This window comes from Maylandia zebra, linkage group LG5 (genome assembly GCF_041146795.1).
Source record: "Maylandia zebra isolate NMK-2024a linkage group LG5, Mzebra_GT3a, whole genome shotgun sequence".
NCBI lineage: Eukaryota > Metazoa > Chordata > Actinopteri > Cichliformes > Cichlidae > Maylandia > Maylandia zebra.
In genome coordinates this window covers 36,287,346-36,305,126 of record NC_135171.1, presented here as the reverse complement: position 1 = coordinate 36,305,126, position 17,781 = coordinate 36,287,346, and the positions used below count along the sequence as shown (strand labels likewise).

The window sequence follows — 17,781 nt, the reverse complement described above, 5'->3', positions numbered from 1 at the left end:
GTGTTTGTCAGAATGCAAGGATGGGCATGCTGCTGAAACGGGAGTGAGAACGGGCTGCATACAGAAAGAAAATAAATAAAGCTTTGCTCTGAAACAATGTCTACAGGCTGAGCTACAGTTATGGGCAACATGAACACGGCAGTTAAATGAGAAGAAATATGCATATATGAAGACTCATGCACTGTACAGTGGGGCAAAAAAGTATTTAGTCAGCCACCGATTGTGCAAGTTCCCCCACTTAAAATGATGACAGAGGTCAGTAATTTGCACCAGAGGTACACTTCAACTGTGAGAGACAGAATGTGAAAAAAAATCCATGAATTCACATGGTAGGATTTGTAAAGAATTTATTCATAAATTAGGGTGGAAAATAAGTATTTGGTCACCTCAAACAAGGAAAATCTCTGGCTCTCACAGACCTGTAACATCTTCTGTAAGAAGCTTTTCTGTCCCCCACTCGTTACCTGTATGAATGGCACCTGTTTGAACTCATCATCTGTATAAAAGACACCTGTCCACAGCCTCAAACAGTCAGACTCCAAACTCCGCCAAGACCAAAGAGCTTTCGAAGGACACCAGGAAAAGTATTGTAGACCTGAACCAGACTGGGAAGAGTGAATCTACAATAGGCAAGCAGCTTGGTGTGAAAAAATCAACTGTGGGAGCAATCATCAGAAAATGGAAGACATACAAGACCACTGATAATCTCCCTCGATCTGGGGCTCCACGCAAGATCTCATCCCGTGGGGTCAAAATGATCATGAGAACGGTGAGCAAAGATCCCAGAACCACACGGGGGGGACCTGGTGAATGACCTGCAGAGAGCTGGGACCAAAGTAACAAAGGTCACCATCAGTAACACACTACAACGGCAGGGAATCAAATCCCGCAGTGCCAGACGTGTTCGCTGCTGAAGCCAGTGCATGTCCAGGCCCGTCTGAAGTTTGCCAGAGAGCACATGGATGATACAGCAGAGGATTGGGAGAATGTCATGTGGTCAGATGAAACCAAAGTAGAACTTTTTGGTATAAACTCAACTCGTCGTGTTTGGAGGAAGAAGAATACTGAGTTGCATCCCAAGAACACCATACCTACTGTGAAGCATGGGGGTGGAAACATCATGCTATGGGGCTGTTTTTCTGCCAAGGGGACAGGACGACTGATCCGTGTTAAGGACAGAATGAATGGGGCCATGTATCGTGAGATTTTGAGCCAAAACCTCCTTCCATCAGTGAGAACTTTGAAGATGAAACGAGGCTGGGTCTTCCAACATGACAATGATCCAAAACACACCGCCCGGGCAACAAAGGAGTGGCTCCGTAAGAAGCATTTGAAAGTCCTGGAGTGGCCTAGCCAGTCTCCAGACCTCAACCCCATAGAAAATCTGTGGCGGGAGTTGAAAGTCCGTGTTGCTCGGCGACAGCCCCAAAACATTACTGCTCTCGAGAAGATCTGCATGGAGGAATGGGCCAAAATACCAGCTACTGTGTGTGCAAACCTGGTAAAGACCTATAGTAAACTGTTATTGCCAACAAAGGTTATGTTACAAAGTATTGAGTTGTATTTTTGTTATTGACCAAATACTTATTTTCCACCCTAATTTACGAATAAATTCTTTACAAATCCTACCATGTGGATTCATGGATTTTTTTTTCACATTCTGTCTCTCACAGTTGAAGTGTACCTCTGGTGCAAATTGCTGACCTCTGTCATCATTTTAAGTGGGGGAACTTGCACAATCGGTGGCTGACTAAATACTTTTTTGCCCCACTGTATGTGTGTGATTGTCGTGTTTTTAAGTTGTGTATGACTGTATTATTGTTGGCTCTTTAAACATTATTTTATATTATTTTGTATACTTTCTAAATGCAGTTCAGTAGCTCCGGGACATTTTCAACTGACAGAGATGGAATTAATTACCATGATGGAGGGACATTATTACTGTTTTATGTTTTTTAATGCAAAGAAGCAGATAGAGTGAGTCATCTGAACCACTAGAAGAAACAAGAAAAAAAAAATGTTTCGTCAGAACTGGGTTCAGTATTCTGGCACATTGCTAGCCAACTATAAATGTACACCACATTACATTCAAACCTACTGACTGGAAAATCCACCAGGTGGTGCTAAAACATCGCATGAAAGTTTCAGAACTAAAGTGCTTAAAATTGCCGTACTATAAAGATTAGATTTTTTTCCCCATAATGTTGCAAAAGCAGTTAAGTAATGCGTAAAATATTAATATTTCTTTCTTATGCGCGTTTTAATACTCCAACAGCTTTGGAGTTTCAGATTGGGAAATTTATTTCTAGCTTCTGACCGGCTCCTGTGCAGACTCTGCTGCTTTCAAATGCTCCTTGTAAAACTTTAACCACGCTTCAAACGAGTATTTGTGGAGTTGTGGGTTGTGACACATTCTAGGCTGTTTTAATAATATAAACCTGTTTCTTGTTGTGCTGTTTAAGTAGTCGAGATCTCTATATATTTTAAGTTAAATGTTTTTTTCCAAGTAAATGAACTGTACTTGTAAAGGGCTTGTAAAAAAACAGTCCCACCTTTCCGATGACACATGAAGGTAACAAAACTTCAACTTCAGCCTGAAGCTGGTGAGTCAACGACCTCGCACGATCAGCTGGCGTCCAGCTCAGAAAATAACAGCAAGGTTATCTGTGTTGATTTCATCCTGAACGAACTATCGCGAAGGCTTTATTTGTGCCGTTTGTCGCAGCCATGCATTTCCTGAACGCGCTGCGCCTGTCAAACTCTGCTCAACTGGTGGTCAAAAGTACAGATGTGGCGAAGAAGGTTTTCATCGTGCAACCAGCATGCTGTTTGGGCACGAAATCAATAACTCAGTTTCAGAGACGATCCCCTGCACTACGAGATCGTTTGCATCTGAAAATGTAAGTATGTGTGTGCTAAACTGGTGAGAATCAGCACCTTCTTACTGGTGTGAATTCGTTTAAACAGAACGCCTCCACACTAACTATTATCTGCCATATGCTGGTATATAATTATTTGTGCATAAGCAGTTGTTTTCTGTGTTATGGGCACAGAGAAACTATAGGAGGAAGAGAACAGTCACCATATGGACCTCCATATAGGTGGTTATGTCTGTGTGTGCAGCATGTGTAGGCTATAAAAGCAATCTTGTCTTTTATTTGTTGTTGTTGTGTTTTTTTTAAGGGAATCCAACACTTCTTTTGATTGTTTTCCTCTTTTCAAGAGTGTGCTCTTCACTTCACCAGGAATATGCATTCAAAGCCATCTGGTTCCGGAGTGGAAAACATGCTTTTCTACACCATCACAGAGGGAAAAGAGCAAGTGCCCATCTCATACTTTACAGCAGTAAGCAGACATCATCTGTACATTACTTTATATGCACTGTTGCTACTGAATATATACTATCCTATTAATTGTACATACTGTGTGCAATGACATTAATGCTGACAACTTCTTATTTGCAGGCACTGAAAAAAAATGGCCTTCACCCATCCGATCCTCGCCTTAAAGACTGCATGGAGAAGCTCCGAGAGGCCGTGAAGGAATCTGTTGGCGAGGTGATGATGGACAAAGACCTTTTCCACAGGTGACAAGCGGTTTCTCAAGGCTAAGAAAATTTATGTCAATAGCACCTCTAAAGCACACAGGCAGTTCAAAATGATTGGGAAATGAGTCAGTTAATCATTCTTTAATTAAACTAAAAAGAATCCAGTCTGACCAAAACTTAATTTAATTAAAGAATTTCTTTTGTATTTTCCTGCAATTTGGTTCTGGAGCAATTTGGGGGCCATGGTCTTGTATATACAGGTTTACTGCCAGGGCGTTATGAATATAACTATATACTGTGATTAGAAAGCCTGTGCCTTTCCCACTGACAAGTGAACAGTCAACTCCACTGTAGTAGACCATGATAACCCCCATATCTTGTAAATTTTACAAATGCAAACTGTTTAAAAGACAACCTCTATCTTCTACTGAAGTCCAACCAGTAGAAGATAGAGGAAAGTCTGGATAATTATTTTATATCACTTTGATTTTAAGTAGGCCTAACCATTGAAATTCTCTTTTCTAACAATGTAAAAAAAAAGTTTAACTACACATTTAATCTCTGAGAATAATGTCAGAAAAAAGTGGAATTACACAGTAAGTCCTAGATTTTCCACATGACATAGTAATGGTGGTGTAGTAGATGAAATAATTGAAAGAAATCTTTCACAAGACAGGAAACAAGAATTTCTGGTAGCTAATTGCTCAGACTGTCCTGCAATAACAAAACAGAAAGTTTCTCTTAATTCACAGAGAATGCTCTTTTCTTGTGGATTCAATGTAAAGTCAGTATTAAAAAACAGGAACTTTTCTCTTATTTAAATATTCATATATTTTTTTAATTACTGTGGTGTAATATAAATTGTGACGGGGGAGGTCTTTAAAAGCATAAAATGCTGCAAAACCTATTAAAATACAGTTAAAAATACAAACATTTATAACCCCTTCACGTTTTCCAAAGCTGTCCATTATGCCGATTCTGGCCCCTGGGCCTTAAGTTTTATACCCATGGTCTAGCTGGAAATGTGTGCACTTTTTAACTTAATAAACAAAGCATTTTACAATTAGGACACAGAGATCAGATCAGTAACCCTGTGGTTATTGGACAGAGAGCCTGAGCCACAGCTGCCTCTGTCTACAGAGTGTGATTCAATTTGGAAAAATGGTTTACATTGCTGGTAAACGCTTTATGTCTTTGATCACTACAAATCAAATGAGGCTAAGTTTCATTGCATTAGGGTTATTTACACTCAGTACGTCGACCCTCGCGGTGAACTTCCTGTAAGTGCTGACATTTAACTGTTAGTCCTGCGGCTGCTGGAGATATAGTTTTGCTCCCTTTTTTTAGTTTTTTTTGTTGTTTTGGTTATTTCATTGTGTTTTGTTTTTTATTATTAGTATTATTTCTTATGCCACTCTGTGAAACCAATGCAGTCTGTGGATAAGCCCATGATTTGTCATTTGTGTGTCAGTTTAGCAAGTCAGAAATCAAGTTAAGAAAATGGCACACAGAATAACTTTTAGCAAACTCTAAAGGGCAACAGTGGCCAAGAAAAATGGATCTAATGCGGCAGTTGACAGGAAATTTAACTTTACATTTCTCCCACAATTATTGTTGTTTTTTTGTGGGACTTAATCTTCGTTACACTATCCCTCAGAGAGGGCTATCTTAGCTGTGACAGTCCATGGTGTTTTGTTTTCCATGCATGAGGAAGCAGGTGCAGGCATGAGACCAAACTATTTTTAGCCTGACCTTCCACTAACAATCCATTTTAGTACAGGATTTGTTGTATGTGATGTTATGCGTAATTGTTTCTCTCTTCTTTTGTCTTCCACGTACTTTATGTTCAGTCATTCAGACAGGTTTAAGAATGATAAGGTGGAACTATAGAATGTAGAAGAAGTCGGAACTAAATGGACAACATTTTATGCAATTTTTAAGGCTTCTGGTGTCACAAATTGTGCGCATACAGATTTTTTCTTTATAAATAATAAATTGAAAAACTGATACACTGTATAATGTAATGCAAATACGTACAGGTATAGCTTAAGAATGTTAGATTTATCATACAGTAATAAATTCACACACATTGTAATGTCATAATTAAATACATGCATTTCATCAAGATCCATCCCAAACATGGATGTGTGAAAGTCGGTGTCAGGACATGTCAGTTTTATTTACTGTCGTTTTGATCAAAGGAACAGCTTCTCACACTTAATGAAAACTGACAGCTGCTGGCTTCCACTTACTCTAGAGGCTACACACACACACACACTCGTGTGTGTACTCCTATCCTTGTGGGGACATCTACTTGACATAATGCTTTTCTTTCCCTAGCCCCGTACCCTAACACTAGCCATCAAAAATAAATGCCTAACCCTAACCCTTAACCGGACCGTGCACCAGAGCTTTATGAAAAGAAAACTAAACAAAACTCTCTTAATACCTAACCATAACCCAATTGTATCTCTTTAACTAAAACCGCATTTTGAATCTGAAATGCCTTCAGACTTGTGGGGACCGGGCTATTGGTCCCCACAAGTATAGTAAACTTCCATTCTTTGGTCCCCACAAAGATGTCTAAACAGGTACACAAACAACACACACACGCAATGAAAGTATTTTCTTTTTATTTAGGGCTCTTGAGTAATTCTGCATTATGCTGTTTTTGTCTTAGATGTGTAGGAGGAAACATTGTTCTGCTAATCCAGGCCTTCAGGAAGAAGTTTATCATCCCTGAGTTTGACCTGTTTGTACAGAAAATAAATGAAATCTACGAAAAAGTGCAGAAGCAAAGTGATGGGAAGGTAAACTTTTCCTAATTTAGTTTTCCATGCTATGATGGTTTATTTGCTGCGTAAAGCTTTCTCCTAATTCATCCTGCTGCCCCAATATCTGCACACATTAAACATAATACTTGATGAGTAAATAAGGAATCTCTTCTACTACATTAACATTAGTTCTAACAATTACTTCTGAATGAGCATTACTTCTGTCTTAACTTTAACTGTGTTTCTCATTGTGACTGCAGGTTGCAGACTACATTCCCCAACTGGCTAAATTCAGCCCAGAGCTATGGGGTGTGTCTTTGTGTACAGTTGACGGACAGAGGTAGGAACTAAACATTTGAATAAATGAAATGAGAGTCTTTTATGAGATTTGTAGAGATTTATAGAGCTATTTTATTCATATATTATGAGATTCCTCATTAGATTGTGATTTCCCAGCTATCACTGAATGACAGCTGGAAACAAAGATTCTTCTTGTCTAGTGTGTAACTAGATTTATTTGATTTGACATATTCTTTGTAAGACAATTTCATGTGAAAAAATTTTGCAGAACATCAGCCTAATGTTTTGCTGTACCTTTGTTTTATTTTTGTCCAATTTTGAGTCACAGACTTACTGATACACATTTCTGTAATCAAAATATAATTTTTAGTTCCAGTCTTATAATCTTCATACACAGTGCATTTGCTACAGATTTCAGAAGGTGAATCAAATATAAATGAGCGTTCTCTCAGTCTCTACTTAAACATAGTTCATACTTTTTTTTAAAGTGATACTGCACATTCAGTATGACTGTCACTTTATTTTCAAGATTGTGTAGGCTCTAAAGGTCTATTCTGTTTTCTTTTTGCAGGCACTCAGTAGGCCACACCAAACAGCCGTTTTGCCTGCAGTCCTGCGTGAAGCCCCTGCAGTATGCCATTGCCGTACATGAGTCAGAAACTGAGAAGGTTCACCGCTATGTTGGCATGGAGCCCAGTGGACTCAAGTTCAATGTGCTTTCACTTGATGATGAAGGTATGTAAAGCCTCATTACCTCCTATTGGATTATAAAAATCTATCAATGCAATCAGTGCGCGGAAATGACACCTGAAGTTCAAAGAAATCTAGTTATGAGGCATCTAGCACAGCACATAACATGTATCTTAGTTTCCTTTTACTCCTGCATAAGTGCTAAACTGACTGGATGAACAATGTCTTCGTCCAGATGAAACCCGAATTTATATTCTCATAATAATTTTATCATAATGTTTCTTTATTCTTCTGCTTAATATCAAGGAAGAAATCTAGCTGTGTTACTCTGACACAGAATTTAGGTCCTTCACAACTGTCACTGACACTGGTTTCCTTCTCTGAGAAATACTGTGAAATTCAGGCCATTTCCGTTCCACCGAGTCAAATTTTACACCAGTAATAATTAATGAAATGTAATAAACTGATTAGTTGCTATTTTGGTAACAAGGTAGTGTTTGTAATTGTTTTTCAGTTAAAAAAAAAGAACAAATATTTATTGGTTGCCCTTTTCAAAAAAAAAAAAATTGGTAACACAATATACATTTAAAGACATTTTGTAAATTTGTTTTTGCAGTACTTTTTTGGTACAAATATTATTCTGTTATTCAGATTATATTTCATGCACATTAGGAATTTTGTCAGGACCCTTTTTTTAAAATATGCACTCGTGGTCAGAAATTTACATATACCCATCATGAGCATGTATGTTTGGTGGTAATTTCAGGAATTTTAATGATTTCTTTGACCTCTTCTTTTGGAAGAGGTGGAATGATTGTACAGCTTTATTTTGGAAAATATGAAAATATTTTATTAAAAAAAGAATTCGGTGCACAAATTTGAATATACTTTGTAATTTCTCTAATCTAAAAAGGTTAAAAAGTATACATACAGGCCCAAATTAAATTTTTTAAATAACTGTTGTTGAAGCTTCTACAGTGCCTTTTAACCTGACAACGCCAAGCCCTATTAGCTTTGTTAGTAAGCTACAAGTGGTATTGTAGTCTCTTTTTGCCAGCATAAAAAGAATTTGTTTGACACTCATTGGGTTGAACATTAGCATTGAACTCTGCTAAGAATAGTGGTCAAAAATCCAGTCCTCCCAGTAGCATGTTGATGGTGACCAAAAGCATCTGGTTGAGGTGCAATTTGTTAAGAGTGGGGGCAGCATGCATGTTTGAACCTGCATATATATTTTTGATGTTGTTTGAATTAGAGAAAATCCACAATAATTGCAATCTTGTGTACCCAATTCTTGTTTTTTTTTACATAATTGAAGATGTTTGCTGTACAATCATTCTACCCTGGAAAAACAGCAGTGCAAAGAAATCATTAAAATCCCCAAATTACTATAACAAGTGTATATAAACTTCAGACCACAACTCTTATGTTGATTCACATATTATAGAGATTGATTTCAGTCCTTTGTACAAAATCATTATTTCATAAAGAATTTGTCTTCAACCCTGTGTCTTATCTTACTGTCCCGTCTCATAGATAAGCCCCATAATCCCATGGTGAATGCTGGAGCCATTTTGATCAGCTCTCTTATCAAGGTAGACAGATAAACACTTATCACTCTCTTTTTAGTGAAAGACTGTGGCAGCAAAAGGTTAGTTGCAGATTTTATATATTTTTGAAGCTCAAATCTCTTAAATAAAGAAATTAATATTAAAATATGCACTAACTAACTGTGTTTACCCTGCTGTTGAGTAAGACTCTTGCAGCAATGGTACTTTGCAGTAGAAAGTTATGCACTCAATTTAAAAACAACTTAATGCATCAGATGTTTTACTGCATGAAAATTTGTGATGTTCTATAGCATATTTAATGTTTGCCTTAAAGTTGGACCACTTGGTTTATGATCATTACCTGCTCTTCTCTTACTGCTGATAATAGGATACTAAATCATGCAATCAGTAACACATTCGTGTTTTTATACTGTGCAATTGGTACCAGCTTCTGAATGCAGGAGCTGAGTGAATGTGGCAATTATACTCAGTACTGTTTGTTTTTACACAAGCAAGCGACTCTCCTTGTTTTCAGCCTCACTCAAATAAGGCAGAAAAGTTTGACTATGTAAGTAATGTAACCTCCAGTTTTCTACTCTGTTTAGACCATGAATATAAAAATGTAGGCTTATTATTTTGGTGCTCAGAGGTATGCTGAAAAAGCACAGATGTTTTTTTCCAGGTTATGGAGTTTGTGAAAAAGATGGCTGGCCAAGAATATGTAGGATTCAGCAATGCCACGTGAGTGCATTTCAAAATAGAGTTGGAGTATTTTGTATTTATTTGCCTCCATTTAGCACAAGCATGAGTGAAAACCCATATGGAAAAGATATATATATAAATCTTATAAAGTTTGTATCTGTCTTGTGTGAAACTTGTATGAAAAGCATACAAGAGTGAAAACACATATAAGATCCCTTGGAAAATTATATAATGAAACTTGTATGTTTTGTATACTTACTAAAAAAATATATGAAAGTAATGAGAAAGTGGCCACTTTCATGAGTAAATCATGTAAGCCTTATATGATTTATATATGATTTACTCATGAAAGTGGCCACTTTCATGAGTAAATCATATATGTTTTTACTATTTCTTTTCCATATGGAAAGACTTACTGTGTTATGGGTTTAGTCCACTACCTATTGCATTATTGATTTTTTTTTATATTGATTTCTGCTCTTTCTTTGTCTCAGGTTCCAGTCAGAAAAAGAAACAGGTGACAGGAATTTTGCCATTGGATACTACATGAAAGAGAAGAAGGTCAGTTTCAGAAAAAACATTTCCTAAAGCTCACATATATGAATTTAAAAGTTTCAACTTGATAGTACTTATCTTTTAGTAATTAAAAACAATCAAAATTAATCATCCATGATTTAATTATGAAAGTAATGACTAATTGATCAACTGAGTGTCTCATTGAGGTTTGCAGACAAGTTAGCACTAACCAAATGACATTAACTTGTTTGCCATTTTATGATGTGTGACAATCATGGTGACAATGAAGGATCAAATGAATAAGGCCTGTAGGACACAAATCAGAAGCCAGCCAGAAACCTCCAAGAACTACTGATTTTTCCTTAGCAATGGTCGTATTACTTTTAATATGTTGGACAACTCAAGCAATGTCCGCATGAGGTCATGTTAGAAACTCAATAGATGACACACATGACAAGGAAAAGCTAACATTTAAAACCTAAATACTGTATTTTTATCCATTTTAACCTATTATAAAATGTATATTTTGATTAGGTACTCAGCAGTCATATTCCACATTTATAATAAGGTTTTTATATTATTTAATTTTCATGAAACCAAATTGCCAAGTTTCAGATAAATATTCTGCTTACTTTGGTCAATCAGATACTCATGATGATAATATTTCACTCACCAGTGTTTTCCTCTGGGAGCAGATATGATCGATGCCCTTGACTTCTACTTCCAGGTAAAATGTCAATAAAAAGAGTCTTTTGCAGCCTTTTATTTATGAAAAATGATTCAGTAGTTTCAATAATAAACTGACTATTCCTCTCAGCTTTGCTCCATTGAGGTAACCTGTGAGTCAGGAAGCATCATGGCTGCCACTCTGGCCAATGGGGGAATTTGCCCAATTACAGGCGAGCGTGTCCTGAGTACTGAGGCTGTGCGAAACACCCTGAGCCTCATGCACTCCTGTGGCATGTATGACTTCTCCGGCCAGATGGCTTTTCATGTGAGTAACAGCAGGATGTGATGGAAAAAGCACTTCACTGTGTCACAACAAAAATAGGAATAATCTCATTACCTAGAACAAATGGCACATTCAGCCTCTCGTTCTCATCTCACAGGTGGGCTTGCCTGCAAAATCAGGAGTATCCGGTGCAATTCTGTTGGTGATCCCCAATGTGATGGGAGTGATGTGCTGGTCTCCTCCACTGGACAGGGTTGGAAACAGTGTCCGAGGAATACACTTCTGTCAGGCAAGAAAATAGTTTCTGTTTTATTATATTTAGACCACTTATGTTTTGTTTTTTCACGTTAATGTTTTAATTTGAATTTTTAATGCAAGTAGAACATCCTGGCCTTTCTAATATTTTTCTCGTGTTTAAATTGGCTCTGAAGTCGTCAATACTTCAGGCCTTACGGTAGAAGCTTTAATTTTTTAAAAGATGATGATGATTACAGTAATAACCAGTTTAGTTTGATAAATAATTTGCAGTCATTACACTATCGACATCGTCTTAAAGCCAGAAGCCTGGCTTCGACTAATACCATAAATATTCCCCCAGAATGTGTCTGTAGTTGCTTTACAGAGTGCAAAATGTCTAATAAACCTGACTTATTCTGTGGCTGTTATATTCTGTTTTTTAATATTTAATTATTTTTTTTTGACAGAACAAAACAGAATAAATAATTTTTTTGTTCCCCCCCTAAAGATTAAATCATACTGTTTTTGTTTTCTTAGGAACTTGTGTCAGTGTTCAATTTTCACAATTACGACAACTTGAGGCACTTTGTAAAGAAACAGGACCCTCGCAGACAGGATGGAGATGACAGGGTGAGTTGCTCGTATTTTGTTTGGTACTGTATGTAATATGCGCTGTGCTCTAAGCCTCCATGTTTATGGCTCTGTGGTGTTTTTGCAGAACAAGTCTGTTTTCAACTTGTTGTTTGCTGCCTACAGTGGAGATGTATCGGCACTGAGAAGGTAGATAATCGAGACTCCTGATTTTGTCTGTCCTCTATAAAACATTTCCCTCACAATGTCTAAAACAGGCCCTGGATCAAATTACCTCAACAATGTTTATTACTAGTAAGGTGTAGTGAACAAAATGACCTTTTATACCTAGTACAGAATCAGAGCATAGAGTATAAGACCAATAAGAGTTCTCTTTTTCTTTTTCTTTTTTAATAAGACAAGTGTGGAATCCACAATTTGTTTCAGGGAGGAGATACAAATCTCTTTGGGGTTGCATCAGTAAAGGCAGCTAGTGAAAAAATCTGCCAAATCAAACATGCAGGGCTACCCGCTGCGGCGACCCCTTGTGAATAATGGAGCACTTGAAAGTAGCTGACTGATTTGTTTTGCAGATTTGCACTTTCTTCCATGGACATGGACCTCAAAGACTATGATTTTCGAACAGCGCTTCATGTTGCTGCAGCTGAGGGTAAGCGTCATAAGTTCAGGCTAATTTTACACTTATTCGGTCATTTTTTTATTTACTTATTTATTTTTAAATTAATGACTTCAAAACAAGTGCAGTTAGCTTAAGTCATCATCTGAGATCAAACTAATCATGACTTTGATCCAAACAACATACATTTAAAGTTTTGCTACAACACAAAAGTTTGTCATAGATGTTTAAGAAAACTTGGTGTAATTGTAAGATAACAGATGCAGAAAGTTGCAGATTTCAGTTTTAATGATGATTGGTTGGTATAGCAGATAAAAACAACCTTTATTACCTATCCACTGTCTTCTCTCAGTTAAAAGAATGGTGTCTGTTCACTCTGTCATTTCTTTTCATTGCTGACTGATACAAAAATACTTAAACTTGTTAAATCGTTTGTTTTGATGCTCACAGCAGTAATTAGCGCAAAGTTTTCACTTTGTTTATTCTCATGATTAACAGTAGAGGTTCAGTACCTCTGGCTCACATTATATAAGCCACTAATGAACCAGCTCATAAACCCTTACAGAGCACCATATGGTAGATTATTTGTCTTCTGTTGCAATGTTAGTTTATTCACAGCACAGATTTAATACTCCGCTGCCACGACTACAGCAGTAACGTTTTTCTTGAAAAGAGCCTCGTAAGCAAACTATTTGTTTCGAGGATTAACATGGAAGTAACAGCAGTTTTCTTCCAAAAGGGAAAAGGCAAAGATTCCTAAATGCCATTCTGAGCTGGATTCCAATAGAAGGAATTAGTAATTACATATTTATTGTTTTTTGTTTTTACTTTAGCAGATTTTCTTCTCCATTTCTAATTCTGTGGTGCTACTAGATTAATTTGTCAATGGTGACAATTTGGTTTTTTTGCTTTTTAAAAATTATATTCTTAGGTCACATGGATGTAGTAAAATTCCTCACTGAAACCTGCAAAGTTGATCCATTTGTAGAAGACAGGTGAGATAAATACCTTGTATATAATTCTAATTATAATCAATTGATTACATTAACCCTGTACTGTCATACTACTTCATTGTAAAGAGCCTTTTTCCATCAACTAAACTTTTCCAATTATTTATCAGCACACGATGTTAATACCACAGTTTGTATACTCTTGGATTTTGTCATCCATAGTTTTATGAATTGCCTCTCCATCACTTGCAGGTGGGGGAATCTACCGGTCGATGATGCCATGCAATTTGGGCATGACGAGCTAGTGACGGTGCTCAAAGATTACCAGCAAGAGTGCAAGCAGCAGGAAAAGAAGCAGAGTGAAGCTGTGCATCCCCAGAAGCTTGACACCATTGACGGCATGGTGTGATAGCTAAAATGAAGTTCTGAAATTGTAATACATCAGGGCATTTGTGCAATTTTCCAAGTTTAGAAATATGGGTGTCCATTTGTAGCACGAAACATGAGTGACGCACAAACAACAGAATATAACTGTCATGGAAAAATCTTTATGAAAGATTTTCTTCAAATTCGAGTCAGGTGAAAATTTTATTGTTTAGCATTTCCTTTTTGTGATTTTGAGTCTTTTTGTTAGAAACACTAGGTAAGTAGGTTGGTGCCACCCATGTAATTTTGAGCTTGTTTTGAGTTGAGGTTTAGGGTCTTTCCCTCTTGTTTTTGCTTTTCTAGGATAATAGCTCAGCTAAGTTTTGGTTTTGTCTTTTTGGTGGGTTTTTTTTGGCACAACCTAACTGTCCCTTTCTCCCCCACATTTGTTGTTTGAGTCTGGGTTATTTATTTTGTGAGAGCGCTGCCATTAAACCTTTTTCATAACACCTGTACCGAGTTTCCGGAGTTGTTGTGTTATCCCCTCCTGCCCTCGAGGAGACGCAACAATTGCATTTTTAGAACACTACAGTCCGTATAGCATTTCTATTCTATAATGTATATATGTGTGAGGTTCACTTGATTGATATCTCTGTCAAAGTGCAACCGAGTACAATGTAGTGCCACACAAAGGGAAATTGATGCCACCTGACTCAAAGTTACATGGATTTCAGCAGCAGGTGACAGGGTGTAAAAGATTTTTGATGACAGGAAGGTGCTTGTTGTTTTTGTTCTATAAAGGATTTTCCCTCCTTTGCCTTGTCTGAATGTTGTGTGACACTCGTCTTTTTTACTCCCAGTCAAACCAACTATCAAACTCAGCGTATTTAAATTATTTGAAATCCATACCATAAACACAATGACATAATATCACAGTTATAACACATAGTGGCCAACTTAATGTTAATTTATTATGTATATGTTTATACCTTGACTTGGGAAAACTGCATGTTTTTTACTGTAAAAAAAAGAGACAATGAGTGTCTCAGTGTGGTACTTTATGATCTCCAGCCTCATAATAAATTAGGTTCCAAAAACTAAATGATGTGAAAGGTTTGGCATTAAAGCCATGTATGCCACCCATAGCTTGATTTTATTTTGATTTTATTAAGCTAGTCAGTGCTTCATAGTGTGACAAATTTGATATTAAATATTTTGCAGCACCGAGTAAATCAACTGAATACATGATGAAAAAGCAGCAGGAGTGTGTGTTTTCCATAATCAAGATATTTCAATGAAAACAAATGGAACAAGTAATGTAATAAGAACTATTTAGCGAGATATAACAAATGTGCACCACATTATTTTAACCATATAAAGACTGTACCATGAAATAATTGCCAAAAAAATCACATTTTCTGAAACAGGATTGTGTATTTAACCTTCTGAAAAATGTAATAAATAAATAAATACAAATGTGCATATATGAGCTTATATTGCATATATGAGCTTTAATTTACACTATTTTTGTTAAATCCAGTATTTTTGTGCAATTTCTTGCTTAGAAGTCACACTTTTAAGTCTTTAAGAGTCTTTAAGACTCACAAAAACTCATAACAAATATGATACCCTTGACATTACAGGGTTGACTTCCCTCTCCTTACCAATGCTTTATTTATAAATGTAGAGTTAATAATTTTTGACAGATTGTACCTTTAATTTCATGCATATGATACAATAGACTGTAGCCACAGAGCACAAATGCTTCATTTTTACTTTAATCCATCAGATGGCACTATGTGCCTGTCCAACATGTGTCCGTGTTGCCTGCAAACTGGTCAACCTACAGTATCAGTTGTTATCAGGTGGAACAGTGTGCCTTAGATTTGTGGAGAGAACGAGCACTGCTGAGCAATAAAGAGCTTATATAAGATTAAACTGACGTTCAGAGAGACTAGTGCCGCCTGAAGAGACTATGGTGGTCCTGACAGGATCTTGAACCCATTCCACTAAAGAAATAAACAGAAACAGACATTTAGACAACAAATATGCAGTGCAATATTTTCTACACATTTTACTTGCTCTTTAAATGGATTTATTTTAGTCTCTTAGACCAATATTTCTCTTTTTTATTTTGGAAAGTGAGCAAATATGTCACAACTGTATCCAGCACTTTGAATGATTTACAAAGAAAATCTACACCACCCAGTCGATTAGGTGCAGCTCTTGATTTGAACGCTTTACTGTGTGTAGACTGGTGCTCTTCATTTTCTCAAAAGCATTCAATAAAATCGATTGTTGGCAATTGCTACCTTGTCGAAGCCTGTGGTTTTTTCTACCTTAAGAAGACAACTGGTGAGGTATCAATGTGTGTCTTCTGAAAAGACAAACACATTTGTATTGCTTTCCACAATGATTAAAATTTTGGACTCTGGACAGTTCGTGACTCAGATAAATTGGACCTGCTTATTAATGTCGTAGACAAGTGTTCATTTTTTTAATGATTTGAACTTTTTGGCATGAAGGAGGTTTAATGAAGCCAGAAATATAAAAGCTGACTTTAATGAGTTGGCACAGGGATGTGTGTGAATCCCACAAGGATGTTAGGATTTTCTCAAGTTGACAAGGTTGTTCTGCCATTCAGCCATTGCCTTCTGGAGATTAGGTTTCAGAGAATGCATTTGCAGCAGTGAGATTAAGGGTGGTAATAGCAAAATACCTGAATCAGATCAGTTGCTATTACATTTAATTTTAATACTTATAGTTCCAGTAGAATGATTCCTACTAGCATTCGTGTTTGACTTAATTTTCTTCTATTGTAACTTCAAGTTGTAATTTACATTCCCTTTTTGGTTTCTAATAAAATCATAGTGAATCTATCAATATTTCAGCATCAGTAGCATATATATAAATATATATATATAAGTTTCTGTAGCATATGAGTGGGTCACACATGTGGGTCAAACAGACTTTACCAACAACTGTGTTTGTACTGTCATGGTTCATCAGTGGCTGCCCTGGCATGCTGTTCTTACTATGTTCACCAGGGAGGCGTCTGTTCTTCTGTGTTCTTCTGATTCTCACACCTGCGCACACACACCTGCGGCTCATCATTGCTGATGGATCCTGACAGTATTTAAGGCCGTGTTGGAGTAGTGTTCCTCACTGGATTGTTGTACTTACTTCTGTTAGTGTAGCCTGGCTCGCGTTTGTACTTCCCTGTGGTCCCTGGTGCTTCTTCTGACCTCTGTGTCCATCTACCTGTATAGATTGCCCTGGACCTGACCAGAATGAGAGTGGGTCACGGTGTTGGATTGGACGGTGTGTGTATCATGTTCTGGACTCTACGAAGAGGTGCTTGACGTGTGTTTCCCTGACCCTCTCTTGGAATCCCCGGAACACTGTCGCTCTGTATATGTAAATATTTCACTGGTGTTGTATATAAATCCCCTTTTGACTGCACAGTTCAGAGTCCTGCCATTGAGCCCTGCTTCAGTAACAGTGACATGTAGCAACAGTCAGTGAGATGACTCATGAGAACATAACACAAAGTTTGTATTCACAGTAGCTTACCCCTGACAGTGTGTTAAATTGAGAGGTGAACATTCTTCATCACAAGAATGTGATTAATCAAGCGCAAAAAATGATGAATATGTGTAATTAGCGAACTGTTTTTCATTAACATGAGGAACGTAACCCTCTTGCAGAGATATTACAGATACGCTGACCTTTGGAATTAGTTCCACCAACTGAGAAAATGGTTAAAAAATGTTATGCATTAATTCTGTGTTGATTAACTTGTGTATTAATTTCTAATATGTTTGCTAATCTTGTCCACATATCACAAAGAGATGTGCACAGATTTTTAAATATTCACAGAGGCATGAAAGCATTTCTGTTAAAGAATTGGGGATTTATGAAACATTAGACAACACAAATCTAAATAGACTTTAAAAAGTGCATTAAGCTAAAACTTAATCACCAATTTAC

General features: G+C 36.9%; 1 protein-coding gene across 2 annotated transcripts; it reads left to right on the top strand.

Annotated features, from left to right (window-relative positions):
* Window positions 1-2,584: 2,584 nt before the first annotated feature.
* On the top strand, window positions 2,585-16,100 carry gls2b (glutaminase 2b (liver, mitochondrial)). 2 transcript variants are annotated; one of them, XM_076884293.1, is made up of 18 exons: window positions 2,585-2,900; window positions 3,246-3,345; window positions 3,465-3,586; window positions 6,228-6,357; window positions 6,582-6,661; window positions 7,193-7,356; window positions 8,848-8,906; window positions 9,397-9,429; window positions 9,544-9,602; window positions 10,058-10,124; window positions 10,756-10,806; window positions 10,897-11,073; window positions 11,189-11,320; window positions 11,806-11,898; window positions 11,987-12,048; window positions 12,432-12,508; window positions 13,407-13,470; window positions 13,678-16,100. In XM_076884293.1, exons 1-18 carry the CDS (start codon window positions 2,728-2,730, stop codon window positions 13,832-13,834), a joined length of 1,800 nt encoding a protein of 599 aa, XP_076740408.1. In that variant the 5' UTR covers window positions 2,585-2,727; the 3' UTR covers window positions 13,835-16,100. The 2 variants fall into 2 exon arrangements, with proteins under 2 accessions (XP_076740408.1, XP_012773552.1); XM_012918098.2 differs by having other exon boundaries at window positions 2,809-2,900; window positions 3,224-3,345.
* The last annotated feature ends 1,681 nt before the right edge of the window (window positions 16,101-17,781 follow it).